The sequence below is a fragment of the Helianthus annuus genome, chromosome 9 (genome assembly GCF_002127325.2).
Source record: "Helianthus annuus cultivar XRQ/B chromosome 9, HanXRQr2.0-SUNRISE, whole genome shotgun sequence".
NCBI lineage: Eukaryota > Viridiplantae > Streptophyta > Magnoliopsida > Asterales > Asteraceae > Helianthus > Helianthus annuus.
The window spans coordinates 96,383,426-96,392,747 of NC_035441.2; the positions used below are offsets into that span (position 1 = coordinate 96,383,426).

General features: G+C 35.5%; 2 protein-coding genes across 2 annotated transcripts; both read right to left on the bottom strand.

Moving 5' to 3' along the window:
* Window positions 1-2,690: 2,690 nt before the first annotated feature.
* On the bottom strand, window positions 2,691-4,764 carry LOC110877637 (60S ribosomal protein L35-2). The gene is made up of 4 exons (XM_022125801.2): window positions 4,635-4,764; window positions 4,414-4,549; window positions 3,013-3,169; window positions 2,691-2,891 (listed from the first exon to the last, which is right to left on the bottom strand). Exons 1-4 carry the CDS (start codon window positions 4,636-4,638, stop codon window positions 2,817-2,819), a joined length of 372 nt encoding a protein of 123 aa, XP_021981493.1. The 5' UTR covers window positions 4,639-4,764; the 3' UTR covers window positions 2,691-2,816.
* A 386-nt stretch (window positions 4,765-5,150) lies between these two features.
* On the bottom strand, window positions 5,151-6,672 carry LOC110875667. Its single transcript, XM_022123870.1, has 3 exons — window positions 5,755-6,672; window positions 5,317-5,700; window positions 5,151-5,255 (listed from the first exon to the last, which is right to left on the bottom strand). Exons 1-3 carry the CDS (start codon window positions 6,670-6,672, stop codon window positions 5,151-5,153), a joined length of 1,407 nt encoding a protein of 468 aa, XP_021979562.1.
* Window positions 6,673-9,322: the final 2,650 nt, after the last annotated feature.

The following is a 9,322-nucleotide window of genomic DNA, read 5'->3' on the forward strand; positions in this document are numbered from 1 at the left end:
CAAACATCTGCAATGATCATTTTCACTACACCAACCACAATCCAACCATCTCCAACGTCACAAAGATTTCCCATACATTCATCTTCACTACCAAAACATTCTCCTTCACCAGAAATCATCTCCACAGGTAAGAGAAAGACTCATATCGATAGAATCACAAAAATGAACAATGATCCTCTGGTAAAGCCAACTCAACCTAATTTGAAGAAAGTCAAAACAGTGGATTCAGATGAGGTATTGAAGTTTAAAAGAATGAGAGCAGAGCTTGTGGCTGCTGATTATGGTCCAGTTAGGTCCATTGCCAGATGGTCTAAACTGAAGATAGTTGAGACCTACAAAAAGCTGGAAGAAGTTAGAGTCGAACATTCAAATGTTCTTCAAAACTCAGTCTATCCTACAACTGCTGCTCTGTCTCTAAAAATCGGTACTCCGAAAAACCTTCTCTCATCATCTGATTTGTCTGAATCAATTGCAAATTTAGTTAGCAGACCACAATCACCAAACTCATCTTCAATAATTCTTTGCCCAAGAATACCAACTGATCCAAATATAGTAAAGTGGAAGTCATGCTCAAAAACCCAAGTATTGACTTTGATCAGATCAGATGGTAGTGTTGAAGAGATTAAAATGGATAGTGCATATAATCTGAATGCATACGATCTCCAAGATTTGTTGGACTTTCAACTTGAGAGGGATGATGAAGAAGACATGTTCTCCCTGGACTTTGAACTACAATTCAAAGGACAAATCAGGGAGATGTGGATGAGAAATAAAAATCAGTAATAAAGAAGGGTTTTCGTATCATCTGTTGTATAGGGAGATTGTTGGATCAGCAGCTGTTACATTGTTTGTAGTAGCATATTTAACTAGATCACAACATGTAGCGAAGGACATGTTGCTGCGTAACAAATTCTTGAGTGAGGTTTGATGTGTGTTGTTTAGGCAGGTAATCGTATGTTCTTAGTTAATGTTTGTTAAAGTTAAGTTGTATTCGAATTTTATTAAGTTTGTTAGACATCTTTCATATGTACTTATGTTTATAACAATTTATATTGTCAATTGGTGGATACTCTCTTTTTTGAATAAGAGAATGGAAATAATCATATGTAACTGATGAATTTTATTAAGTTTGTTAGACATCTTTTAATAACTTTGTTAAATATATTTTATATTTACTTATTGTTGTCTTTTAGCTATAATAGATAACACGTTTTGGTACAATATCTATACACATATCTATATGTTCTATCAATATGTGTTATGCATGGTTTTCTAAGAAACGACCCATGTTTGCACACGGGTCTTACCACTAGTACTATATAATAAAAGAAACCATTTGGGGGACACTTGTCGTCATATTAGGCCATGTTTTATAGATAAGTATTATTTTAGTTCAATTTTTTCTAATTAATTATAGATAATCATCATACTAAATATTATTTAGTTTAATATCCTTATCATTTATAATATTATTTATTTAAATTAATTATTACTTTTATATTTATATAATTACTTCAAATTCAAACTTTGTTATCTAATTTGATCTTAAGTGTATATTTGAACGTTTTATTTAGTTTGGTATCAAAAAGATTTTACAAAACTTAAAATAAAATTAACTAATAGAGTAAATTACGATTTTGGCCCTTGTAGTTATATCACTTCCACTCTTTTAGCCCCAAAAGAATTTTAACATCTGAGCCCCCAACGTCTTTTTTCTAATCTTTTTGGCCCCTAACGTCTTTTTTCTAACCCTTTTGGCCCCTAACATTTAATGGATGGGGTTAGTGTTAGGGGCCAAAAGGGTTTAAAAAAAAGACGTTGGGGGCTCAGATGTTAAAAAATTATTTTTTAGGCTAAAAGAGTAAAAGTAACCACAAGGGCCAAAATCATAATTTACTCTAACTAATATTATTTATCATTTATACATTTACGGAGTTATAAATAATGGGTTAAATTTATCGAGACTTCGTTAACAAATTTTCATTAATTCAACTCGTACAATATGGTTCTTATATATATATAACTTTTTATTATTTAATATATAAAATTATAGTAGAAAGTTCAAATGAGAAGAAATATTTTGTAAGAATAAAAAAGAAGAAAATTTCAACCAATAAAAATGTTTCATTTTACTTAATTTAATTTTTGTATTTAATATTAGTGTAAGAGTATATTAGTAAACTTAAATTTATCATTAATTAGTAGTCTTTCTGTTTAATAGCTAACTACATTAAATTTTTAACTATTTTCAAAACAACATATTCCTCAAAAAAAGAAAAAATATATAATTTAAAGTATAGCATAAATTACGAGATATGTAGGATAAATTTCAATACGTGTAGGATAAATTTCAAAACGTCTAGGGTAAATTTTGATGTGTGTAAGCAAAAATTTAAATGTGAAGAATGATAGTGTTTATGACTAATTAATTAGTCAATGATAATAATAAACGAGTTGAGATAAACTATTTAATGTTTTACATTTGTACCCTTTGTTGTTTTTCTTCTCAATTTAATTTTCATCTCAAATGAACCTTCCTTAAAATTATATTTATTTAACCCGTGCAATAAAGGAAGTTTTTAAAAATATAATGTTTTATTATTTAGTATATAAATTTATTTACTCAACCCGTGTAGGTTATAAGAGATAGTCTGACACAAAATAATACCATCATCGATCAACAAAACATGAAAAGAAACACCGCCAGGCACTAAAAGCAAAAATCCAAATGTTCATATAACCATTCAAATCCAACAAAACTTGATGAAAACATACACAAAGCATAAATTCAAATTCAAAATTGAACCTAAAACCACCTAAGCCTTGATTGCATACTTCCTCAACGGAAAATACTTCTCTTTCTTCTTTTCACGCTCCGTCTTCAATGAAGCCTAAATTTCGGTAACAGAACATTATAGACTCGGGAAACAAAAGCACAATTTCTATTAAAATAATAGCACTTGATAACCAACTGTTTTATAAGATTGTATTAATAAATACATTCATCATTACCTGATGTTTGGTAAGACGCCTGCGAATGGCTCTGGTTTTCTTGGGACGAAGATCCAAAGGAAGGTACTTCTTATTCTTGTAAGCCTCCCTAAGTGCGGCTTTCTGGGTCTGTGAAATCACTGTCAGGACCTGCGCGATCGAGGTTCTTACAACTTTTCTGCAAACACAACAAAAGAACCAATGTAACTTGAAATACGCTAAACTGTAAATTGAATTTTTTTATAACTAAAAGTCATTGCAGCCTAAAATAACTAGTTTTTAAAACATAGTCAAACAACTGATATCTGACTAACCATTTACAAAACAACAAATAGATTGTTTGCTTAACCATATCTGGTTAGCTTCCAAAATGCAAACTATAACCGGTTAGCATTTTAGAAAATAAATAATCCAGACTCCAAACAAGTGATAAAAGGAAGCCTAAAAGAACTATTCGGAAGCTCAACAATATTCAAAACTATCAAGATTCAAGAGCCAAGCTCATCACCACTTTTGCGGCCACATGTCAGATGCAAGTTGGGTTGTAGCTATATTCACCGGGTAGTGTTTTAGCTACAGTCATTACGTAGTGATGGTGTCCATTGGGTTTACCAGCAACAGGTTCTCACAGCCAACACAAAATATACGTTTGTGGCAACTCAATCTTCAGGTCCTTCTAAAATCTCATTATTATTTTCTAAACATAATATCTTTTAGAGTAAAAACAAATAAGTTAACATAAATTTAAATGTTAAAACTTTCATAAAGAAAATTATACATGTGTGTCTAAATCTCTTCGAACTTTTGTGGCCACAAGCCCAGCGTAAACTGATCCCATCGGTTAGCAAGATGATCAAAAGTCCGCGTAAGTTCGCACAGTCAACACAACAAAAGTTCTGTAAAACCTCAAATCTAAACTTAAATCCGGTCCAGCCAACAACATGAGCTAAAACTAACCTATTTCACAGGAAAAACTAAACTAGCAAAGCAAAACAAGATGTTTTTTTTTCTGGCTCAACCGCAGAGTATCTTTAGATAACAGCAAAATGAGGCAGTGTCAAAATATTGTAAATGTTTAATATGTCATCGACAATACAGCCTTTATAGACTCTAATCCTAATACCACAATGTAAACAGTAAAGAGAACTATAGATCAAGGCCCCTGCTGCTAACACATGTCTATAGCTTCTGCAGATATATCTCCAATGTCTCAACAGTAAACAAAAATTCACATTTTCATGCAAGTATGTAACAACAGCTAATTCAATAAAAAAAACAAAATACCTATAAAATTCTAACTGTAATGTAAAGTTCTTGCAGGTAAAAAAGAGCTAAAAATCTAAAAAAACAGCAATCAAATAACAACTAACAATAACATACGCATCTACGTGTATATATACGAAGAGAGACGAAAGAGATTACATCTTAGAGAGCTTGTTCGGAGCACCACCGGTGACTTTTGCGACACGAAGAAGAGCAAGTTCGGCTTTCAAATCCTTCAATTGAGCGAACAAATCGACCTTCGATTTGCCTCTAAGTTCGTGAACTTTGATCCGAGCTGCAATTCAAGTAACAAACGGCAACAAATCAGACAACAAAATCGAAAGCTTAATATGTATCATCGATCTGAATGAAAGATATACCCATTGATTGATTGTGATCGGAGAAAAATGAACTGCAATGGAGGCTGCCGCAGAACCCTCGTTCGTAAAAGGGGGAGAAATTAGGGTTTGTGTTTGGTTACCTGTTTTATATATTATGCAGAAAAAGGGTATTTAGTGTGAAATGGGCTTAATCATGTGAATCACAGGCCCAAGTTGGCCCGTAATGCTAGTTTTCGTAACCATATAGACAACAGTGAGTTGCACGAAATGGGCTTAACCATGGGTCAGAATACCGCCCTTTTTTGCTTTCTCCTTGGTGGACATTCTTTTTTTTTTTTTTTTTTTTTGTGTAAAGGGTTACCCCGGTGATTCTATTAAAACAACCGCAAATAAGTACAAGTAGTGAGGATGAGTTCCACACTAGTTCATATACAGGACATGCCCCATATATGTAATCCAGAAAAAACAAATAACCTATGACATCACGTAACCTAGTCTACTTTACATCATGAAAAAATGACCAGTAGACAAAACAAGCATAACCAACAAAAAACATTATCCTCCATCATCAAAAACAAAATTGCCACGAAACAGCATCCCTTGAACACGGACGAAAAACAGACTATCCACTGGAGAACTTTGTGGAAGAGGTGCTTGCCCCTGCTTTTGAAAATAAAGGATATGAGCCCGAAGTTATAAATTCTTTTGTTTCATTAAATACTTCAACAACCTCCTCTTCATCAGAATCAGCTATATCATCCCTCATCCCCTTGCTCTTTAGACGTACCGTACCCTGCTCATCCCTAAGCGCATCAAACGGGTTCCGGGACACTACACTAGGCGAGGGGTCCGACTTTTTAGCCCCTCCATTCGTTTTGACCCCAATCGGCCTGTACTCGAATTTTGGCTTGGCTTTATTAACATGAACACCAGGTTTCCTTGCCGCTTTTTTACCATCCACATCCATAAAGCCATCTTCATCCACAACTGGAGTCTTCACCGGACCACGCGGTTGCTTCCCACCATTTTGTTTCTGAGGTTTAGGCACTTCCTTAGGGCACTTCCTAGGCTGACTCGGGCAGGACTCATCAACATGTCCGAAGACCTTACAATGGGCACATCTATAAGGACTCCATTCATATTACACAACCATCTTTACTTTGATGAAACCCTCACCTTCTAGCTCAGGCACCGCTATAACTATTTCCTCTTTAAAGTCATTCTCAGCTGAAACTTCTATCAAAGCTCTTGCATAGCTACTCCTTCCCCAAGCATCCGTACACATAGTGGTGGTGTACGAATCCAACAATTTTGGCTCACCAATGGCCGTAGCAATCATACTCAACCCATCTTCCGTATAGGCAGCTATAGGAACATCATGGATTTTGACCCAAATTCGTATCTTTTTGACATCCTTCTTCTCTAGTCTTGAAGTAGGCGACCATACACTAAGGAAGAGGGGTTGAGAACGAATAATCCAAGGTCCTTCTTTAAGAACATTCATCATACTGTCTTTGTCCGCAAATTTGAGAAAGAAAAACCCGTTTGCACTCATCATAGACTTTTGCAAACCAAACTTCTTCCAGTTGTTTCTCGCAAAGCACTCTACAACCGGATAAGCTACCCGATCCCCCAAAAAATACCCGTACAATGTATTTGCTAACATGTCTTGAACTAGTTTAACAGATTCCCGGGGGAGGACCACGTCACAACCATCTTGCACCACCGGACTCGCAAGAGTTCTGAAGTTTACTTTCTTGGTCTTGGCTGCCGCAACCGAATCAGCATAGGACATAGGCTTCAAAGCACTACCCATATCAGTTCGGACCTGAAAACCAGCCATATCTTCCCTATTTTCCGAAACCCTCGTGTTTGATTGCTCATTCTCCACAGGAACCTGAGCCATAGTCTTTAACAATTCATCAATGATGTTGATTTTCCTAGGTTCCGTTTGAGATGATTGAACAATACCCCTACGTGGCAGCCATGTATTTCCGTCAACATCAATGACGCGGTTAGCTAATGTCTCAAAAGAAAGTGATGGTTTAGCACTACCATCAGTTTTTCCTTTATCCATGGATAACTCAGATCTGAAGACCGACAGAATCTGGACTACAAAACAGCCGACACAAAAACTTGACAAAGAACAAACCTGCCGGAACAAATCTGCCGGAACACACCTGCCGGAACCCTAACTCGATAAAGAACCAGCTGCTGAACAGAAAACAACGAGCAGAACCCTAATCTCGATAATCTGAAATCAACTGAATATGAATCGCTGAAACCCTACTGCGAAGGAAACAGCCGCACCCCCCGTCTACAATCAGAAAACTCGGATCTGAATTCAAAACCCTAATCCGTGCAGAAGAAGGAAATCAATTGAAGATGAAATTGCCTCAATCAGCGCTGAAGGAGATAAATTACCGAACCCTAACTGCAAAACCCTAATCCGATTGCAACTGATTATCTCCTAAAGATCAAATTGACAAACCCTAAGATGATATTCAAGATCAAACTAGCACAGGAGAAACAATAATCTGCTAGGGTTTCACAAGAACGCCTAGGTCGCCAATATCGCCCAGAGAGCCATCACATGTGGTTCACCCTCACCATGTTATGTTGACTGTATGATTCCTTGGTGGACATTCTTGAGTTGCACGGCTCTGTTATCGGGGATAAGGGTATGAAGGAGATTGTCTGAGGTTTGGCGATTGTAATTTGTTGGCGCATTTGGAAAGCTAGGAATATTAAAATTTTCTCTAACGGTAAAGGTAGTTGTGATGAGATTTCCGGGGAGGTTAAATCTGTAGGACATGGGTCACAATTTTATAATAAAAATTATATAAATAAATATAAAAAATTGTAAAGATACTCTCTTTACATAATTTTGGGAAATTGTAGTACATGAACCGTGTACAAATTCAAACGAAAATAAATATGAACTACAACATATTTAATAAAACAATCGATTCAAACCAATATCTTCAAAAGATAAAGTCTTCAACTTGATCTTTAACTGTGTCTACTTGTATGGTTCGTTGTCTTTCAGCCCGCTGTGTAGGCTTCAACGAGGTCTTAAACCACGTCTTCTTGTACACTAATTTCCTACAAAAATAACAAACAAATGTTGACGGTTGTGGCTGAGGCACGTGTTCAACACGCTTCCCTTAAAACAGATTTCGCGCCTCTACTAAAGACGACGCGACTGTCTCCCAGGGTACAACAGCCGAAACAGTTTTTACTGCCGGAGAAGGCCACGTGCCCGAGGTTACACCGGATAAAAACATAGTGTTAGACCTTTTGGAAATTAAGAATATAATTGTAGTTGAATCATGTAGAGAAACTTATCTCTATATGTTTCCAACATATGGGTCATCAAGTACTTCTTCTTCAAGAACTCTTCATGCATAACTTTATGTCTACTTCTTGTATTCTTACTCTTGTAGTTTAGTGTATGAAAAAAACATCAAGTTAGGCACATAGCCTACTTTTAATACAAAAGACATGGGGTAGAGAAAAGTCTCACATGATTAGAGATTTATTAGAGACATAAACTCTAATAAAAAAAAACTAATAAATTGACATAAAAACTCTACTTATGAGTTTATGTTACATGTGAAGAGTCTAATCCTTAATTAGAGATTTATTAGAGACATAAACTCTAATAAAAACTAATAAATTGACATAAAAACTCTACTTAAGAGTTTATGTTTCATATGAATAGTCTAGTAAATAATTATAATTTCAATAAATTATAATCTCAGTAAATTAATATCCATTCGTAATATCTAAATTTCCAACAATCCCCCACATGAATGGAGATTGATCAAAACACACAAAGTTTCCAATGAAACCTCGACAGTTGAGTATTGTCGGATAAGTAGGTGTCCCTTTGAACTTTCTGTTGTGAAGCATATTTATCCTCCTAGCAGTTTGTAGACACGATGTCCTTGAACAAACCCCCATTTGTGTAGACGACAATACACTTCACACAATACTCTCCTTAGCCGGGTCATCCCCTCATAGTCGTGTCCAATAATGGTCGTGGAACACTTTCCTGATTCTGCGAGAGCTCTAGGAATTGTGCCCCCAATTCCATTCGAAGCGACCCCACTTCTCTCTAACATAGGTGATTCTCCTTAAATCATTAAAAGCATCGTGGTTTTCATGATTACGCAAAATCATTTTCCACATATTATGCTTAACCTCATAATTTGTCACTGAATTTCATAGGAATGAACTAGAACACATTTAAACACTCTTTTATCATTTCTGGAGTATATATAACCATATATACTAGCTTATGCATATCAGCTATTCCCCCATAGTGACCACCCTTAGGCATATGAATTCGTTGTCCTATTGAACTTAGATCTTGGGATCTCCAGTCAACTAAGGTAGGCTTCCTTCACACACCCTTTTTCCATGGGCTTTAGTCTTATTCTATAACTTGATCTCTAATAAACCCTTAGGTTGTTGGATCCATAACATTATCTTTGTCTTTGACAAGTCACTAAAAATAACTTTACAGTTGACATCAATTGTCATGACGTGTTCGTAACTCGAAAGTTAACATTGCCTATTGTCAACTTCTAAGACTATAACCTCAGTGGCCACCTGAATCTGGTTATAATATTTGTCTTAGAATGATACATTTATCATTTAAGGCAAACACATCTCTATTATGCACTACGACATTTGTGTCCTCCACTTAGTCGTCTATTTGC